General features: G+C 36.1%; 3 protein-coding genes across 12 annotated transcripts in view; 1 reads left to right on the top strand and 2 right to left on the bottom strand.

The window, feature by feature from the left end:
- NF1 (neurofibromin 1) overlaps positions 1 to 20907 on the top strand; it is a 273489-nt gene that overhangs the window by 206901 nt on the left and 45681 nt on the right. For all 10 annotated transcript variants that reach the window (XM_070772719.1, XM_070772717.1, XM_070772713.1 and 7 more), the window contains 2 exons: positions 18309 to 18741; positions 19338 to 19678. In XM_070772719.1, the coding sequence (XP_070628820.1) occupies positions 18309 to 18741; positions 19338 to 19678 (774 nt within the window). The remainder of the gene's footprint in view (positions 1 to 18308; positions 18742 to 19337; positions 19679 to 20907) is intronic.
- EVI2B (ecotropic viral integration site 2B) lies at positions 130 to 8504 on the bottom strand. Its single transcript, XM_019981047.2, has 2 exons — positions 8357 to 8504; positions 130 to 1627 (listed from the first exon to the last, which is right to left on the bottom strand). The coding sequence occupies exon 2, from the start codon at positions 1612 to 1614 to the stop codon at positions 244 to 246; it is 1371 nt and encodes a 456-aa protein (XP_019836606.1). The 5' UTR covers positions 1615 to 1627; positions 8357 to 8504; the 3' UTR covers positions 130 to 243.
- Positions 11745 to 15883, bottom strand: EVI2A (ecotropic viral integration site 2A). Its single transcript, XM_019981049.2, has 2 exons — positions 15661 to 15883; positions 11745 to 13102 (listed from the first exon to the last, which is right to left on the bottom strand). The coding sequence occupies exon 2, from the start codon at positions 13079 to 13081 to the stop codon at positions 12383 to 12385; it is 699 nt and encodes a 232-aa protein (XP_019836608.2). The 5' UTR covers positions 13082 to 13102; positions 15661 to 15883; the 3' UTR covers positions 11745 to 12382.

The following is a 20907-nucleotide window of genomic DNA, read 5'->3' as shown; positions in this document are numbered from 1 at the left end:
GTTATTGATACACATACCATCCACATTTGTAAAATATACCATACATTAAAGTTAAGTCCTATTGGCATAAATAAGTTCCACTTATATACATAGGCTTTGAGCAGATTTTAGGTAGTTCCTGAATAAAAATCAAAATTGGCTACCAATTGCCATTTAATATATTTTATCACACGAAGAAAAACAAAATATTGGAGTCCTTTGAGAAAAATAGAAGATCAGTTTTAAAGCAAGTGGTAATATTTATTACAGTTCTGCAGGTGGGGGTGGCAGAGATTCATTGAGATCTTGATCAAAGTCAGGAGGAATAGGAAATTCCTGACATTGGATCTCATTGTTGCAATCTTCCTGGTTTTTCATAAAATCTCCTGGTGGCACAGTCAAGTTAAATGAGTCAGGGGGAGGTGGAAATGACTGTTTGGACTCAGAATTATGGTGTTCAGAGATTTGATTGAGACAATCTAGAGATGCTGGGAGATTGGTGGAATTGTTTGGACGAGGAGATTCAGTTATCATCGTGGGTTTGTCGGATTTGTTCCCCTCCTGTCCTTCGATATCAAGAAGGGAAGCAGGTGGTGGAGGCAGATCTGTGTCATCTGAAGAGGAAACAGCTGTGCCAATTGTTGACCCATCACCGCTGTCTTCTGATGTACCATTTGCCTGATCTTTTATTCTCTCTGTTTTGGGATTGTTAGAATCTTCAGTGTTTTCCTTTGATTCAAACAACTTAATTTCTAAGTCATCTGCTAAAAGTGCACTTTTGCTTGGTTTCCAGACCATAAGTGAAATAATTGATGAACGTTTTGGGAATGCTTCATTTTCTCTAATGTTATCCAAACATATGTCAGGGGTTTCGCCATCAGCAAACGGAGACCTACCTGCCCAATTTTGATCATTTAACACTGGTTTTCGCAAACATTGCCATAATACAATCATGAGTACAACTACCAACATAGTAGTCAGAATTGCACCAATTAATATGGCTGGTATTGAATAAGCATAATTGGCTTCCTTTGGGATATTTGTTGTACGGCTAAATTCGAAGTTGAATCCTGGTGTCTTCCTAGGTGAACTTTTGACAGTTGGTGTTGGTTGTATGGATATATTATGAACAGTCGGGGATATTGATTTCCTGGAAGAGGTGTGGGTAGATGATGGTTGTTGAGTAGGAGTAGAAACTGATGGTGGTGATTGTCTTGTAGAAGAATAGGCAGATGGTGATAGCTGTATGGCAGAGGTAAACACAGGCAGTGCTGTTCCTTGGGAGGAGGTGTTGGCTATTTGTATTGTTTTTCTGGTGACATTATAGACAAGTGGTTGTCCAGGAGAAGTATGTGCTGCTGGTTTCCCAGAAGAAGCATAGGCAAGTGGTGTTGGTTGTCCAGCAGCGATTTTGGCAGTTGTTATTGGTTGTCCAGAAGATAGGTTGTTGAATTGTGTTGGTTGACTTGAAGGATTCTCTGTCGTGCCCTGAGAATTCGCCGAGATATATGGCATTGATGGTCTAAATAAAGTAGATTGTGGTTGCCTCTCTGTTGTAGTTGCTTCTGTCTCTGAGAAAAAAGTATCATTCAGGTGTCCGCAAAACAAAATTAAGATGAAATACTTGAGATCCATTTCAGAATGTTTCCTTTTTGCCAGTAGTATTATAATAAAAGAAAGAAAGATAATTACATATCATTTAGTATTTATCATTGCTAATTTAGACTTGATACACTCCCAGCTAACATGAAGAGCTCTTAACTATACCGTAACTTACCACGTGACATTTGGACCCCAAAGGCAGTGATCTTGCGTAATTCTTTGGGAAGGTTTGTACTTGGCACTGTTGCCCCTGTGGGTTTATTGCACTGCAGCCCTTTGTTGCATAGTCACGCATCTCAAATGCACGGGCTCCATATGCTGGAGCCGTGTGCACACTGCTTTCTCCCCTGTTTCCTGCTAGAAATACATTGATCCTGCTGCCTCAATGGGCGCCAGTAACCATCTATTACTTAATCCAGTGGTTTCTTTTCTTTTTTTCTCTCTTGATCACATTTGACACCATTGATTATTCCTTCACTGCTATTCGAGTAGCTCTTTGGAGTCATTTTCCTTTCATATTCATCTCACTAGCTCCTGTTTTTCTCTTGCATCCTAAATACAGTGCTTGATATGTTTTCTGTCTTCACTCTTCACTGCTTTTCTTAATCCTGAATCTATCAGGTTTCACCTCTCACCTTTAACCTCTAGCTCCCAAACCTGTGTATCTAGCCTAAATTTCCTTAATTCTTGTTCCATTTATATGACTTCTTGGTGGGCATTGCCATGTACATATTTCACTATCAGCAAATTCAGCGTATTTAAGTCAGAATTCATCTTCATCTTAAAAGTGACCCTTCTCCTGATTTCTGGTTTTGCTAATGGTATTACCTTTGTGAGTTTCTCATGCCCACAACCTATTAAGTAACCTTTGCAGCTGTATCCAGGACAGTGTCTTTATATTAGAATCTCACATTTCTAAAGGATTCAATTCAACTCGTACTTGAAAGTCCTAAAATGCTCTTCGAGTCTGGTTGAGGGAAGTAGTCTTGCTGCTACTTCATTTATTCATTGATTAGCACCATGTTTTTATCAGGCTCTGTTCTGGTTTAGGAGATACCAAAATTAAAAAAAAAAATTTTTTCTAGTAGTAGAAACAATAAATCAATCTAATTTGATAAGTTTTCTCAGAAAGGTGTGCAGGAGATGCACAGAGGAACTAAGCTAGCCTGGGAGAGCTTCAGGGAAGGTTTCTCAGAGAAGTAAAACTTGAACTGAATCTTGTCTATAAGAACTAAGTAAATAAAATATTCCAGCCAGGGGAACAACATGCAGGCATAGGAAAATGAGGCATGTGTTTAAGTTTGTGGGGTAGGGTTACCTGTGGGATGTGGCAGATGCTAAAACTTGAAGAGTCTTTTCAAGTTTCATTTCTGTTTCTGTGGCCTAAAGATCTATCTAACCATAACTACTCAATTAATATCTCCTGGTCTCAAATGTCTTGTCTCTAAAGTAAGGCTAGTTTTCAGCTCTGTATGTAATACTTGTTTCATACATCTTTAAACACAATGGTAACTATTTGGTTATTTCTTAATATTAAGGAAAGGAAAATCTCTGGGTTTTAAATCCTGGTCAATATGATTTGAAACTATAGTTTCTCTGTGATTTTTTTAAGCCAATCTGAGAGAGGTTTGATGGTCTGTACAAGCCTGATGGCAAGGTACAATAACAGATGAGGAACTCCCTCAAGTTTGCAAAGAAATAGACTTTTTTAGCATATTTGAGTGGTTTTCATTGCTTATTCCTCTACCAGTTTGTATATAGTGATGATAAATTACCCTATTTTAGTAGAGGAGAAGGAATGTGATTTTTTTTCCTATGTAGTCTCCTGCTTTTTATTTCTCTGTAATACTTAAAGCTTTAATTTTAAAATATTTCTCCTTTAAGTTCCCCTGCACACTGCTGATGAATTAATCTTCCGACAACCAAGCTTTATCACGTCTTTGCTCCCTTGCTTATTGTTGCTCAGTTGCTCAGTCATGTCTGACTCTCTGTGACCCCATGGACTGCAGCACTCCAGGCTTCCCTGTCCCACCATCTCCCTTGCTTGAGGGTTCCCCATTGGTATCAAGGTAAAAATCTAAACTGAGTTTTCTGTTTGTGGCCTGAGTTTACCAGTCCAGACTCATATCTCATGACTGCAACTTCTCATTTAGCCTCTTCCTCATCTTACATACTTCCTAAACACACACTTTTCTCCCTTTAGCAGACACTTTTAATTATGCTATTCTTCACCCTCTGAGAGTGTGTTCTTTTTCCTAAACCACTCTCTTCCCTGTTCTGGTTGCCTAACTGTGAATCTGTCATCATCTGTCAGACCTCAGCTTAAATTCCCTTCTTAGACCAAATTCTCTGTGACTGAGCACAGCCCAGAGAGCTCAGCCATTCCCTGAGTTCCCCCTCGTTCTTGTTCTCTTTATGGTTCCTTGGATAATTCTTTATATACGTACCTGACTCACACTTCTTTTCTCTCAAATAATTGTGTTTATTTTTTATTTCTTAACTTTTCACATTTTCTTTTTGTTATCTCCATCACCTCAAATAAGATTTTAAAGAACTTTGAAGAAGGCAAAAAGTAACAAAGAAAAATCCTTATCTAGAACATCCTAAGTGCTATACCATCTCAGGTGTTTTACATACTTCATTTCGTTTAACTTTTACATAATTTTGTGAGAAAGATGGAGGAATCTTTGATTTACAGATAAAGAGACAAATTTAAATGTGTTAAGCAATTTGCCAAATGTAATGTCAGTATTAGTGACAGGGAATTTATACCCACAGACCCATCTGATTTTAAAGCATATGTTGTTTCTGCTACTCCAAATTGTCTGTTTTTATATGTTGATTTCTTTACAGCAGAATGCTGTATGTGTTAGCAGCTCAGTAAACAGTTAACCTATAATTGGGCTTCTTGGTTTCTTTTCCATTTCAGTTTTTTGCTGTTTATTAATACTTCTTCCGGAATGTAACTGGTTGTCGTTCAGTTGCTAAGTCATGTCCGACTCTTTGCAATCCCATGGACTGTGTAGCATGCAAGACTTCTCTGTCCTCCTCTATCTTCCAGAGTTTACTCAAAATGTTCATTGAGTCAGTGATGTTATCTGACTATCTCATTCAGATGGTTAGAATGTAAGCAGAGAGGTAAAATCTGAGTTATTAAATTATGCCTTCTATTCATTTCGTAAAGGGTTTAATAGGGAAAATTTTGAAACTTTTGGCATAAATATGGAAATTTAAATCATCTCTACATGGTTATCATCCATGAAGTTCCTACCTACTGTTCTTACAGATTACCCCTTTCCCCAAAGAAGGCCTTATTAGAAAGTATTATTCTTTAGAGATTCACTTTAGTTTTCTAAAAAATGCCATCCAGAGCAACAGAAAACATAGGCCATGAATTATCTTCAGCCAAGAATGTGTCTTGTGACTTTTCTTAAAATTTTTAAAAACCCTTCACAGTTCCTTTTTTCAGTTAGCTAAAAAAAGCATTAGAGAAGGAAAGAACCCAGATAGGAACATAATTATAAGCCCAGTTGAGTTTGTATGGTCAATTTTGATAGGGTGTAACCTCTTTTGTTAATAGGAATGTCATAGGACCTTAAAGAGTGTGAGATTTTCCACTTGTCATTTAAGGGTTACAGCAGTATTAAACCAAATTCTTTTTTTTTACCTATCCTACCCCTTTCTCCAGTTAGCTATACCCTCCTAGGGTCTGCTACATTGGAATGCTCAAATCTGTCTTAGAATTCCGCTACAGCAATTCAGAATAGTCCAGAGAAAAGGAATAAGATTTCAAAGAAGAGTAAATGAAGGGGAGAGGTATAGTGAAGAAACAGACTTTTTTTTTCTAGTTCAGTGACAGTGAGGGCAGTGTTATTACCAGTGCAGAAAGTTACTTAATATATGTGTATATATGTATATGTATGTATGTATGTATATGTGTATATACGTAGGCCATGTGTACCTGAAATACCAACATTATTTCTTCAGGAGAAGGTAGAGAGAAAGAACCATAGGGGGGGCAAGGGAGTAAAAAGGAGGAGAAAATGTTGGCTACAATGAAATGAAAAAGGAATGCAAAGAAATAAAAAATAACACAAAAGATAAAAATAAAGCCAAACAAAGGATAAACAGCAAATACATGGAATGGGGAGGTAAATTGATTAGAGAAGGTATTGAAAGAAAGAAAAGTTACTAAAAGGCTGAAGAACAAATAGTGATTATGTATTTAGCAAGAAGTTAGGGTAGAAGGTTAAAGCGAACAAAATTAGAAATTGGGGGAGAAGACCAGAGTAGATGAAAGAAGGAACTACAGAATGCTGCTTTCTGTCTTTGCGGATGCAGGAATCAGCAGAGGAACAGTGTTCTCAAAATGGAGGACAGGCCTGAGATCACCCATCTTGTCAAACTCACTTACCTTTCATTTCAGGACTCCTATCTAAGCATCCTTAAGATTTCCTACTCCCCCCGCCCCCCACTGTTTTTTGGCACTTAGAAGCTACTTGTTAATTACTCTAAATAACCTATGAACAATCTATATAGCATTTTTTCTAGAATTTCCCTAGTCTGCTGCTTAGGCAAACCCTAAATTTGTCTACCTTTATATGGCAGTATTTTGCTCATTATTTTAGGTTGGGACTCTTGAGGTTTAACTCAGATTTTGGTTCTTTGTTTTTCCTGAATATTGAAAAAATTTCAGAAAGAAGAAAAACATCAGCTGTTTTAATTAAGCATTTGAGACGCAATTAAAGTTGGAGTCCCCTTAATGCATAAGTACATAAAGAGTTTAGCATGTAAAACTGATGCTAAGTTGGATATGATAAGAGAGATGTTACTGTCTTTTAAAGAAGAATCAAGGAGATTTGGCGGGCATATCCTAGATAAGGCAAATATAGGTAGTGGTATCAAAAAAATAACATCTGAGTTTCAGTTACTTTGTTATAATACAGATATAATAGATTAAAATTTAGTGGTATTGTATCTCCTGCTAGTAAAGTTATGAAACCAGAAAAGGAAGAAGACAGCGATTCTGTATCTTGATGAAAAGCAGCAAGGGGAAATTAACTTTGAACTATGATAGGAATTACTTGATGACTATCTTTTATCAAAAATAGCTACCATTTACTAAGTACATGCCAGATGTTTGGCACTGTCCTGTTTTAATGAGGAAGGTGATGTTATCGTCACTGTACAGATAAAACTGAGACACAGAGAAGTTGGATAATTTGCCGAAGTGTCACAGCTCTTAAGTAGTGGCACTGATACAGAAATCAGTCAGTCATGTATAAGATCTCTTTCCTTCCATTACATTCATAGTAAAATTCTGAAACAGGAGTGCTTGAAGAGGAAAAGAGATGTGAACTCTCTGGGAATAGATAATGTAAGTAACTTTTGGAGTTAGCTTTTTAAAAGGTTGGACAAGAACTACCAGAAAACCATTTTAGTCCTGTGACTAGGAAAACAATTATGGGAGTTTTGATTAGGTAGCCTGTAAACTGGCATAATTGGGATGACTTTTAAAGATTGGACATTGACAGGCATCAAATTTTCATTTAAAAAATTCAGAATTCATAATTTCCCTCTGAGTGGAAGTATATACGGATTAGTTGGAAAACACAGGCACTATTAAACCCTACATTTGGAACAGATTCTTTAAAAATATATAGATAAGCATTGTCCAAAAAAATGATAAAAATCTTTCTGTATTAATTTCTGTAATAGTTACTTAGAAGAAATCTAAAGTGGACTTCTATAAAAGAAAGTCATAAGTACTTTATGAAATGTTGAAGTAGGATATTACCCACTATGAATTTACCATTCTATGATATTACAAGTCTATGTAAATAAACTCTTGGCAGTTTTTATTTTGGAGGATATTCGCTTTGCAATTGTCCAAGTTACTCAAAGAAAACATCTTTTCTCCATGGTTAGCAACTCTCTATTCTATGAGTTTTATTTTCCATATCTATTTTATACTGCTTACTAAAGACTCAGATAATGTGTGACATAAATATGTAGTGATGAGTATATGCCCACACATTTTACCATAGCAGTTTTTTTCTTAGCTTTAAATATTAGTGATAATATTTTCATGTCATCATCATTACTAAAATTCTATTTGTGTAAAAAAGCATATTTAATAATAATCATTGAGTGTCTCATCTAATCACCTTTGTTTATTTTTAAATGAAGGTGACCATTCTTTCTATGAAAACTGAAGGGGATTAAAAAATAAAAATAATTTAAACCTATGGATTGTGTTATATATAGGAAATTTTCATATAAAGAAAATAAAATTTTTTAACAGTTGGTATTTTGGGGTTGTAGATTTAGCCATCACTCATGAATTCTAGTTTTATTTCCAACCCTTAGCTTTATCTGCCATGGGTGTAGTTTTATTTCTTTTAATTACAGAACTGAGGTCAACAAACATAATGATTGAATAAACTTTAAAGGGTTTATATTACATAAACCTAGGTGAAAATTTTTCTGAAGGCAAGCTCAACACTGAATTTTTAAAATTCCATGCAACAAAACCACAATACCTGTTATATAGATACCTTTAGAGAATCAGACTTTAAGTTTAAAACAATAATAACATTTTAGTTTTAAAAATTGGAGCGGGAAATGGCAGCCCACTCCAGTATTCTTGCCTGGAAAATCCTATGGACAGAGGAGCCTGACTGGCTACAGTCCATGGGGTCACGAGGAGTCAGACAAAAGTAAATTTTATATAAAACAAAGATCAAACCAGATTGCCTGTGTGAAATTGTCTTACCTTGGCTGTTAACTTCTTTTGCAGAAGGCTAAATTCTTGTTCTAACTGGACATTTTGGTGCTTTGGCTAAGAAAGCAAAAAGTGGTTCCGAACGTTCAGATTAAAAATGATCCTCTAGCACATTGAAATAGGTTCTGTAGAGAAAGAGGAAGTTTATCAATAGTTGGTTCCGGAAGTGCAATAAGCCACAAAATGACTAAGAAAGTACTACTTTAACAGAGCTTAATTTGAAACACAATTTGGAGCTACATGATTTGAGTGCTTTTAATTAACATTTGTAAGTAAACATTTGAGACTCTCTAGTAATGTGATTCAGTCAGTTCGGTTGCTCAGTCGTGTCTGACTCTCTGAGACCCCATGGACTGCAACACACAGTAATGTGATTATATAGTTTAAATACTTAAAATAGAACCTTGGAGAGAAAGTTATATAAGGAAAAACTGCCAGTCAGGTTACTACCCATAGTGAGATTTCTTTTCATAACAAATGAATGATGTGTCCTGTTTACTTGTGTGACCGTAGGCAAGTCGTTGTACTTCTGGATCACCGTTTCCTCCTCTGGAGGAATACTTCTGTTACTAGGTTTTGAGAGGATTCAATAAGATAAAATATATAAATGCCTTACACACAGTCGGTAGCCAGAAATGTTATTTCCTCTTACATAATTTAGGCTAAACCCAGGTAAAAGTATGATTAATTTTTTCCAAATAGTTTCCTAAATGATTTTTAAGTTCAAGTCCACAACTCTTTAATTACCCACAAAGTAGGTAATTGTCAGTGCAAAGTAAAAATAAATTGGGAATCATCTTCTAAATAAGTTAACTAATAAGTATGTTGAGAAGAGTATGAGTCAGTATAAAAACACATTTCTTTCAGCATGTCACCTTCTAGACTCTCTCATCTGAAAAGTGGAGATCATAATTCTTAATTTATAAATGTATTATGGGATTAAATAAATGTAAAGTGCCTAGCATCACACCTATTATAGTAGATGTTGTAAGCATTAAACCACACACTGTTTTCCCTTGGTCACTGCTGAGGAACACAGATAATTAAGACCTAGTTCTTAATTTCAGGGCACTTATAACTTGGTAGAAAAAGAAGATTTAAAAAAAAAATATGCTATAAACTTATTTTATGGAATATAATTTGCTATATATATTGAATTGGCCAAAAAGTTTGGGTTTTTCTATAAGATGTTATGGAAAAACCCAAATGAACTTTTTGGTCAACCCAATATAATATAAAGTATGCCACGTAATTTTTAAATGTGCTATAAATTTTTGTTTCACTATTTTTAAATCCCTAAATTAATAAGCATGTGGACCATAGCACCCAATGGTAGAAAAGTAGCCTTGTTCAAAAGTAACTTTAGAACTCAAAACATATCTTACCCTGTCATCTTTAAACAGTGGTTAAGTTTGGAAAGGAACCACTTTCATGAGCTACCATTGGATGTTGTCAGTCTGAGGACGTGTGTTAAATAGCCAAGATAGTGAGGGATAAATTTTAAATATTTCTGCAATAGGAGCTTTCTGTTTTGTGTGAAGATGTTCAACATATGTGTTGCATAGGAAAGTAGTTGCCTAGTTAATTTCTTATTTTTAAGAAGACAGTCATTTGTTTTCAGTTTCTTGATTCAAGGACTGCTTTGTGTTATCACTGTTTTCATGTACAGTCTCAGATTTTTGATATACACAAAATGGGAGCTCTGCCCAGGTTCATTTCAAATCTGAAATCAAACCTTTTTACCCTTCAAAAGATAACCTGCTGCTGCTGCTGCTAAGTCACTTCAGTCGTGTCTGACTCTGTGCGACCCCACAGACGGCAGCCCACCAGTCTCCCCCATCCCTGGGATTCTCCAGGCAAGAACACTGGAGTGGGTTGCCATTTTCTTCTCCAGTGCATGAAAGTGAAAAGTGAAAGTGAAGTCGCTCAGTTGTGTGCGACTCTTAGTGACCCCCATGGACTGTAGCCCACCAGGCTCCTCCATCCGTGAGATTTTCCAGGCCAGAGTACTGGAGTGGGTGCACTTACTGCCTTCTCCAAAAGATAACTTAATGTTACAACCACAACGGGCATGAGCTTGCTCTTGCTTTCCTTTTTCCTTTGTTGATGTTTACCTTTTTCTGGAATAATAGGGCTATGATTTGTTATTTGGGAAATGGATTTTTTATAAATTGGTAACAAATCGATAATAAAATTGATGCTCTTTTTCCCTCTCTCATTTTAAGATGTAACCTTAAAAAAAAAAAAGAAATGTAACCTACCTAGATCTTTTGAGCAATGGAAATTTTACAAATTTAATCTGATGACCAAGAGCATGATCTAGGGAATTATGCAAAAATTATCAATGCCTCTATCTGGAGCTCACTCCATTTAAATCAGGAGGAAGGGTGTAACTTACGCATGGGTGAGTTAAATTCTTCAGGTGATTCTGAATCTCAGTCAGGATGCAAATTACTAACCTAGAAAGAATTGCAGTAATACTTGGAAAAAATATATATAAATATGTAAAATGTTTCCTCAGCTAGGTGCTCTGTGATGACCGAGAGGGGTGGAATTGAGGGTGTGAGTGGGAGGTTCAAGAGGGAGGGGTTGTATATGTATACATATAGCTGACTCATTTTGTTGTACTGCAGAAACAAACACAACATTGTAAAGCAGTTATACTTCAAATTATTTTACAAAAAAAACAATGGCTGTTGTTAGGGGGTGGAGATAGTAGAGATTGGAAGGAGGCCTAAAGGCACTTTCTGAGAAAATGTTCTATTTGTTGGTTAAAAGGTGTTGACATGTATAAACTTTTGTCAAAGTGAATTGAATTGTAAAAAAGAAAAATAAAAACATACATATATGTAAATGTTTCCTTAAATGTCTAGCATATTTCCCAAAATAAATGCTCGACAAGGGATGAGATTTTTAAGACTGGCCTGGGCTTTAATTAAGTATGCTCTGTGTCAGTTTTGGTGGACAGTTGGAAAGTCTCTCAGAGCAACTTTTGCAATATATTAAATTGAAGATGAATGTCTTGGCTTAAATGTAAGCCACTATTGTACTTGAACCCAGTTTCTTTAAACTTTCAACAATTACCTGAGTATCCTGTTTTCCAAAGTAGAACAAACACACACACATATACACATCTTTCCTTTGCTCATGTCATATTGGGTAGTAAAAAAATAAAATTGGTTTATTAGGTCATTTGGCAGTCTCAAAGTCCAAAAACTAATCAGCCTTTGAATATTTGCTATAAAAAAAAATCCCATAAGCAATATTTATAGAGTTCCATTACAGTTAAACAGTAAGATATGTTTTACATTTATCTATTTCAGTTGTACTCTGTTTCTTATTGATCTTTGCTGTGTATTCTCTAAAATAATAAAGGGAATGCAAATATAGTCACTTTTATTCTGTCATCTTAATTTATTATACAAAATTTAAAGTTTTAATTAAATATAGTAGAAAACGACTTTCTTATGTACACCACATGTAAAGATGAAAGCATCTGGCATAACATTAGCCGTGTTTATAGATGAACTGGTATGGATTCTGTCTCATTCAGCAAAGAAAGTACCATGTAACTATACAGTTCAACTCTATGCATTAGGAATGTGACTTCTGTTAGATGTTAAAGCATGTAATAGCCTCAAATGACACACTGAAACTCTTCCAAGTTTACTTACATTTGGACAAAGATCATGTAACTACTATTGCTGAACAAGAAAAACTCATAAATTATCTCTTTCTAACTCTATTAGTCAGTTCCTTCAACTTGTCTTTAGAACCTTCCTTGAATGCTTGGTCGTTTTATTATTTGCTTTCTAAAACAGTGTTGGACACAGTTAAAATCATTAAGTAAGCAAACATACTTCTTCCTTTCTCACTTGCTTGATTCTAAGCAAGGCCAGCCATGGCAAATTTTAGACCTTCAGTCCAAAACCTTGGCATTAAATGTCAAACTGAGTTCATTTTTACCCCAGAAACTTTCTCATTGCTACTTTGCATTTTTCTTCACTAAAGCATCTATTAGTTAGTGAGTTTTTCAGTTCCTTCTTCATCTTTTCTTTCCATCGTAGCTGTGAGCACTCCAGTAGATTGCATCATTAGGTTGGGCACTGTGAGCTGTTTTGCTCTTTTCCAAGTGTCTGATTCAGCAGGCCAGAGACCACTGCTTGCCAGAAAATCACCATTGCTCCTAGGCTGACGCTTGCCTGCTTGTTTTGATCGTCTGAGAGATGAGACTTTGTTTGCCAGAACCACGGTTGATAGAAATAGAATGGTACAGATAAGAAAGAGCACGGCAATTATGATTAAGCAGACTAGCATGGCCATTTTGTTGTTGTCCTCCTCACAGACACCCTTTTTGAAAATTTCACTGTGACTTTTGCTTGTGTTTTCAATGTTCTGTACTGTTGGTGGACTGTTCCTGACAACAGAAGATACATAAAGCTCCAGTTCAGATTTAGGAGTTAAAAACGTGATGTGAGATGATGTTTCTGTTTCAGGCATGTTTGTAGAATTATCTTTTTTATCTGCTTCAGGAGTTTTAGGGTTTGCGTTAAAGTTTTCATTTTGGCTTCTGTCCGTCTTGTTGTGAATATCTGGATCCAAGACAGTAGAATTGTTATCCCACAGATGGGTATAGTTTGCTTTTGTTCCAGGAGACAAAGAAAAAGCTGTTGTCATCAGAAAGGCAAGATGCAGGTAATGTCGCATGTGTCCCATGTCTGTGAGTGTACTGGTAATCTGTAGGGATAGAAATATAATTTGTTAACTTGTGAAAGAATAATGGTTCCTAGTTTTGGTAATTGTCATTAAAAGATGGATAGACAGTTGATAAGTTTTAGCTACAATTAGCTATAATTACACTCATGCCTGACATTTGCTTTCCTGTTTGAATTCCTTCTGAACTGATCTTCTTTCTACTAGGCTACATATAAAGAAACAATTTAATTTCTCTTATTTTTTAAATGCTAAAAGGTAGCATTACAGATAACTACTAATCATTGTTAAACTGAATACCCTGGTTTAAGAGTTTCCTCCCTCTTGAGCATGCTAGAAGAATTTAGCTTTGAGTCACATACTTCTGCTTTTACTTTTTTGATTCCTCCTTTTTTTTTTCCTTACCATTTAAGGAAACTCCTTGCAGAAACTCCCCATCCTCTAACAAATGAGTCACCCATCTGTATAGTAAGAGAGAAATGTGACATTTTGCTTCGTGTGTGAGAAGAAAATGCAAATAATTTTGCGGGGGTCTCAGGAAAAGGGAAGTGTGGTAGCAACCAAGAGAAAACGGACCTCAAGTAGAAATTCAAGATGTTCTTTTTTCTTCCTGGGTATTTATCTTGAAGTTTAGACTAAAGCTAGTGCTTAGGAATATATTCCCAGTATTCATGAAAGCTCTTTTATGATGATGGGTCTCCCTTCACCTCTATGGCCCCTGAGTTACTGTGGCTTTCTGAAAGCAAAGACATGCCACTTTTCTCATCCCAAACCTCTGGCATTACAGAGGAAAAGAGGCAGGTTTCTTTTGAATAATCTCAAAAGTTCAACAAAAGATATTGACCTTTCTCATTATTATTTGTGCTTAGAATTTTTCTGTGAATATTTTGACATAATCTTTAAAAATAAGGTATACAATAAAATAGAAATACAACATCAGGATCATGGGATTCAGGCTCAAGTGGGAAGTCAGTGTGGATCATAAGAGTCTCAACCTATAAATGAAAAAGTGGAATGTCGATTTTGGGTCTGAGCTCGCTGGAAGCCAGTCCACAAAGGGGAAAACTCTGTTCCTAATTTCTATTATCCATCATAAGACTGAAGATTTAAATGCAACTGGCATATCTGTTCTAGGTACTGGTAAGCCAAGGAAAGATTCATTACCATTATTGAGCTATCTCTTTTAAAACAGTATTCCAGTTTGTCTGGGCCACGTTTGTAAGAGTGTTTTATTGTTTGCATTTATATGAATAGGGAAGTGGAAGCAAAAACTAGGTTATTCTTCTGTTGTTTAGTCAGTCAGTCATGTGCAACTCTGCGACACCATGGACTGTAGACCACCAGGCTCCTCTGTCCGTGGAATTTTCCAGGCAGGATTACTGGAGTGGGTTGCCATTTCCGTCTCCTGAGATATACCAAATAAAAGTGCCTGTTTGCCTATTATATATAAGTTCTTCTCAAACTTTAAAGAACATGGATGTGAGTTTGTTTTTAATGCAGATTTATTCCATAGGTCTAGGAGGGACTGGAGAGTTTTAACCAATTCCCAGATGACACAGATACTGTTGCTACTCATGCTTTTTTTTTTTTTTAACTGAAGTATAGTTGATTTGAGAATAACAAATGTGACATATTGTTATACAAATGAAAGTAGCATATAATAAACAATAGTAACTAGAAACTAACCTCTGAAGTCATATTTCCTATTGATAATATGGAGGGGAAAAAAAAAAAAACCCTTTCTTATGTGTTCTAGAAGTAAGATTACTTTTCAGATTATAATTTTTATAGACAGTTAAAGATATTGTGCACTGACTTGTCTATAATAGTGTTTGAATTCAATTTTTAAGTTGAATGACATAAATCTTTGGATTTATGGAAGTATTTGTGATTCTTCCACAAAGAGAAAGACTTTAAATTGGATTAGCAAATAATTTCCAGCCTTTTATACTAGACTGGACTTCTGCATGAGATGCTAAAAATGATTTAAAGCAAGTTATTCTTGTCACATTAGTTCATTAGTGTAATATGTATCATAGTATTTGTACACATTTTAGCAGTGCTCACCACAGGATAAATAATAGGCCCGCTGTTGATTGTCTTCAGCCAGATGTACTGTCATCCCCAAATAAACAAACCGTTAACAAAATGAGACTTTGAAATCCTTACAAATGCCTAAGAATAGAGAGCTGTCTCTACATCTCTAATTTATGCAGTGGAGGCCAGGTTATATTATGAAAATTTTCCTTTATCTCTGGTAGTTTTCAATAAAATTTATAATGCCTAAGCATTAGTAATGAGAAATTTGTTTTTTAAACTTATTTTAATAACAGGTAAAACTTTACAATTCACTCAAGAGACTAAAATCAAATCCTACTTAATCTTAATTTAAAGCTCTGTGTTGATGGTAACTCTTGCCATTTCTTACTTAAATTTTACTTAATAGAACAGAGAAGAAAACAGCATACGTGTTCCATTACTAATTCTACTTTGTTAGTACGATTCGAAAGTATTTCCTCAAACACTAATCTGTAAGAAGTTATAAATGAAAAGGCATAAGAAAAGCCATATATATGACCTACCTTACAAAATGCTTGGTCAAAATCTTATAACCTGATTTTAATAAGCCACTTCTTTTCTTTTCTTGAAGCACAACTTCCAAATAATTTAAAGCAGAATAGACTTGAAGAATCTGAACCTAACTCTGCAGTTTTAAAAAAAAGGATATGTACAGCTAGCTTTCCACTAACCACAGATGACACATTTCCTTTCCACTGCAGCTAAAGCACATGTCACAGGGGAAAAAAAAATCTCCAACTTGTCTATTTGGCCACAGCATGACAGGAGGCTTTGTAGGACAAATCCCCGCCTCCAGGGTAGGGAGGGTTTTGTGTTTAATGCCTTTTGACCCTATGCTGATTATGTATGTCTGCTATATGCTTTCGAATGCTATGTTAGTATCTTTCAGAAAAACAGAAAATAACATTTCCCCTGAGATTGAGCATTAAAATCTTCTCTAAAAATTGTACTTGTATACCACAGACTGATTTGATAACATGAGTTTGGAGACCCAGGATATTGGTCAGATAATAGAAACAGTAATGTTTATAACCAGCATTTCAAAGTATGGAAGTGCAACAGTGGTTTGGAGAGACTATCTAGTAAACTTAGGTTATAAGAGACAAAAAAAAAAATCTCTTATAATCTAACTGTAGTGTATATATACACACACACTCCCCTCTAATGTCCTGTCAGGACCTCATACTCAGTGTATCTAAAATGGATTTCAGTTTTCCCCCAAAGTGACTGCCCCTTGTGATCTCTGTTTTTATTCAGGGTGGTAACATTCTTTGTTATGGCAGAGCCTTGGTACACAGCAAGTCCTTTTAATTCAAATCCTTTGTTTCAGCCTTGATAAAGATGTTGAATCATGTTGATCCTTTCTTCATATTTTTGGATCAGTTTCTTCTCTAACTGTTAGCCTTGTGTATATTTTAGATGCTTATTAAACCATACCTAGACTACTAAAATATCTTTTTCACTAGCCCCAACTCCTTCTTATATATGTATGTATCACTTCCTGTGATCATATCACCTTTTTCTTTTTAAAGAAATGTGGTCAAATAACTCCCTAACACCTGCAGCTGCAATTCAGAAATGTTTGTGCACATAAACATCAGATGAAAGGTTGTTTAAAAACAATGAAAATCTCCAGGCCCCACTGCATAGATTCATATATAGTAGTTCTGGGCTAGGACAGGAAACTGCGTTTTAATGAGGCACAGAGTTGATTCTGCCGCTGGTGTGCCACAGAACATCCTCCAAGAAATACCAAAGTCTTAAGAGGAAATCTGAGCCCCTTAGTTTTGCCCCTGAGCAGTTTTGGTCCCTTCACAATTTGGCTATTCTGTATTTTTCCAGCTTTCTCTCTTCAAATTTCTCTACATGAATCCTCCATTCTAGCTCAGCTAGCTGATTCTTGCCTCAGCACATCTAGTTGCCTATTTTTCCCCCTCCTTCCCTCTCTCCATGAGGCCTGCCATTCCCTGCTCTTGTTGAGTGTGAAATTTCTCCTGCCCACTTCAGCATCTTCTATGTAGCTTTCACTGATTACCCAGTTTGTGTTGATTTTTCCCTCTTTTGAACTTTACAAAAGTATTTTTCTGTGCAGTTTCTTTGACAAGTGATTACATACTACCTCATATCTTTTCTTTGTTCTTGAAATACTTTTTAAAATTTTAAGATGACTTAACTTATCATATTTTTATCTTATTTTCTCCCAATAAGATTTAAAACTCTCAGGAAAGGATATTTGTTTTAGCTTACTTTGTAGTACCACCAGAATCATCAAGTACAGAACGTTGGGCCAAAGTTAATATAAGGTTGATTTGTTTTGAAATTCTGGTACTGTATTTGGGGGCTTTCTGATGGTCCTTCTTTTGACTACTCATATTGATTAGCATTCTTTTGAATGTAGACAACATATGACATAGACAACTTAATCAAAAAAATGGGATGTATTGGCTCACACAACTGAATAGTACAGAAATAAATTCTAGGACTCAAAAGAAATGGCTTGGGCCCCAGTTTATCTTGTCATTTCTCTGCTCCATTTCTTCCGTTTTTAGGCAGGCTTTTCATTCATATCATAAGGTAAACAAGCTAACAACTCTCAGAGCTATATGTTCCTTTAATTATAAACATCAGGGGAGAAAAAGATCTCAGTTCTCAACAATTTAAGCTGAAGTCTTTGAATTGGGCCTATTTGGCCCTAGTTGTCCTAGTTTGAGTCACATGATCATTGTTGAACCATTCTCTCTGGTCATGGTGGATAAATGAATTGACTAAATTCATTCAGTTTACTTCAAGGCTCTAAGTGGGTCATTCCCACCCAAATAGTTCACCTGGGAACTTGGGTGTGCCTAGAAGCAACTGACCAATGTCCATTGCCTTCCTCCTTGCTTGACTATGGTAGACAAGTTTGTTGTTGCTGTTGTTGCTCAGATTTTGAACTGGGGATTTGTCTCTTGCATTTTACTTTAGCCTTCTCAGTGTCTTAAGAACAAGTGATTTAAAAAAATGGATCCAGACTTTGTATAATTGTTTCATATTATAGTTTGTTTTCTCTAGAAAACTAATCAGAAAATAAAGGATTAAAGTAGATTTGTAGCATCTGTATATTCATTCAAAATGGTTAATGATTTGTGTCCTTTTTTTCATCTTACTTTAGGTTCAAAACAGGTCAAATCAATGGTGATTTGCTGATATACCACGTCTTGCTGACTTTAAAGCCATACTATGCAAAGCCATATGAGATTGTAGTGGACCTTACCCATACTGGGCCTAGCAATCGCTTTAAAACAGACTTTCTCTCCAAGTGGTTTGTGGTTTTTCCTGGCTTTGCTTATGATAATGTCTCTGCAGTATATATCTATAACTGTAACTCCTGGGTCAGGGAATATACCAAGTATCATGAGCGGCTGCTGACTGGCCTCAAAGGCAGCAAAAGACTCATTTTCATAGACTGTCCTGGGAAACTGGCTGAGCACATTGAGCATGAACAGCAGAAACTACCCGCTGCCACCTTGGCTTTAGAAGAGGACCTGAAGGTTTTCCACAACGCTCTCAAGCTAGCTCACAAAGACACCAAGGTGTCTATTAAAGTAAGTTTCACTGCCTGTTAGGTAAGTGATTCATTGCCTTGCTTGACTAACCAGCCAATCTACTAGACTCCCCAGGGTCCCTGTAGTACTGTATAGCAAATGTAAAGTAAGTCCAGATGGAGGAAAACCAAGCCTTCTGTCTTCATGGAGGTCCTGCAGAAGGCTGGAGAGGTGTACACTTAATATAATTTCCAGGTTGTATTGGGGGCAGGAGAGTAGTATAGAGTGGGCGGTTTGCTGCATATCTGTCAAATGGCAGGAATATATGAGGAGTGGGAACTACCTATTGAGATTTCTTTTGATTATTACATGCTTTTTAGCAGAGGATGAACGTGAACCTTCAGGATTAAATTTGTAATTATCCATAGGATCTCAAGCTTTTAAAAACTAAAAATTTTTTTCTGATGTTTTCAGTTTCTTTTGACAGCACTTATCACAATTATTATTGAACCTGTTTGAATATATAATGGTGGTAACTCTTCTTTAAATGGCAAACATGGTATTTTGTTTGGTTGGTGGGATTTTGAAACCTCTCAGATTTCTACATAATGAAATTTAATCCTTTTCTACTCTACCCTCTTGCTGACATTTTCCAGGTTGGTTCTACTGCTGTTCAAGTAACCTCTGCAGAGCGAACAAAAGTCCTGGGGCAATCAGTCTTTCTAAATGATATCTATTATGCCTCAGAAATTGAAGAGATCTGCCTGGTGGACGAGAACCAGTTCACCTTAACTATTGCAAACCAGGGCACACCGCTCACCTTCATGCACCAGGAGTGTGATGCCATTGTTCAGTCTATCATTCACATCCGGACACGTTGGGAGCTGTCGCAACCAGACTCCATTCCCCAGCACACCAAGATTCGGCCAAAAGACGTCCCTGGGACACTACTCAATATTGCATTACTTAATTTAGGCAGTTCAGACCCTAGTTTACGGTAGGTTTTTTAAAAAACTCATTTCAATCTTATTTAAAGTTTGTTGGTTTTAAAATGAGATCAATTAATAAATTTTTAAGGCAGCCTCTACCTTAATACTATAAATTATTAGCAGGCATTCTAAGTAGGTAAACACGTGAACTATGTAAATCTGAATAGGGTGACTTATACCAAACCAGTGTTCTTTCAGCTTTCATCTGAAACATAACAGCATGGCCATTTTGGGGGGGATTTTTTGTTTGCTTGTTTTTCTTTTTAAAAAAAGTTGTTTTCTTTTTTTTAAAGTCTACTTCTAAGTAAAATTTCTCCTTTTCTGAGTTCTCTAATTTTTCCCATATTTAAAAGTACATCACTATTCAGCTCCCTTGCAGTCAAGTAAGATTATCATTATTTGAAAAGGAAGGCTTAATGTTCAGTAATTCAGTAACATTACATAGTTTCTGCAACTGTGTGACTTTAACAAAATTCTTGAAAGAGAGCTTAAGACAAATATAAATGTCAGATGAGCAGAGTTATAATTGGATCTGGTTAGGTTAGTATCTAAATGAATGCGGAAAGGACAGGGCCTATGGCATCAGGAGTTTTGGTTTAAATCTAGACCTGCTGCTCTGTATGACTTTGGTCAAGGTACTGAAGTTCTGCAGATGAGCTCTAGTTTCCTCTTTTTAAAAATAAGGGTAACCCTGCCTTCCTGTAAACTTACAAAAGTTTAATAAATGTGTGGTAGTAGAGCATAGGATCTAGCAAATAGTTTGTGTTTAACAAATATTTTCTCCCAACTCCCCCCCACCCCTCCCCCACCCTTTCCTCTCTCTGCCAGTGTCTCCACACCACTTCCCTTTTCTGCCCCTCTCCTTTTCATGTTAAGATAATTTTTTGCCCCAAGTACCTTGGGACTATCAGGTTTTTACAGATATAAATTCTTGGCTTTGGAAAATCTTCCCTAGGGTATAATATAGCTCAAGTTTTATAAATGGGCTTTTTAGAATTCCACGTCCTCCGTAATTTAACAGGAAAAGAAATAAGCAAGATTTCTTTACCTGGGCGGTCCTCATGGAGTCCATGAACTCCCAGAAAATACACACAAAATTTCACATATGCTTCCCTTTCATTATCTGAGAGGAGTCTGTGACACCTACTCCCAGTTTGAGGAATCCCAGTTCTTTATAACTGTTGAAATAACAGAGTGAAAGTCACTGTCCAAATAGCATCACTCAGAATTCCTTGGA

This window comes from Bos indicus, chromosome 19, assembly GCF_029378745.1.
Source record: "Bos indicus isolate NIAB-ARS_2022 breed Sahiwal x Tharparkar chromosome 19, NIAB-ARS_B.indTharparkar_mat_pri_1.0, whole genome shotgun sequence".
Lineage (NCBI taxonomy): Eukaryota > Metazoa > Chordata > Mammalia > Artiodactyla > Bovidae > Bos > Bos indicus.
This window is presented reverse-complemented; position numbering and strand designations above follow the sequence as displayed.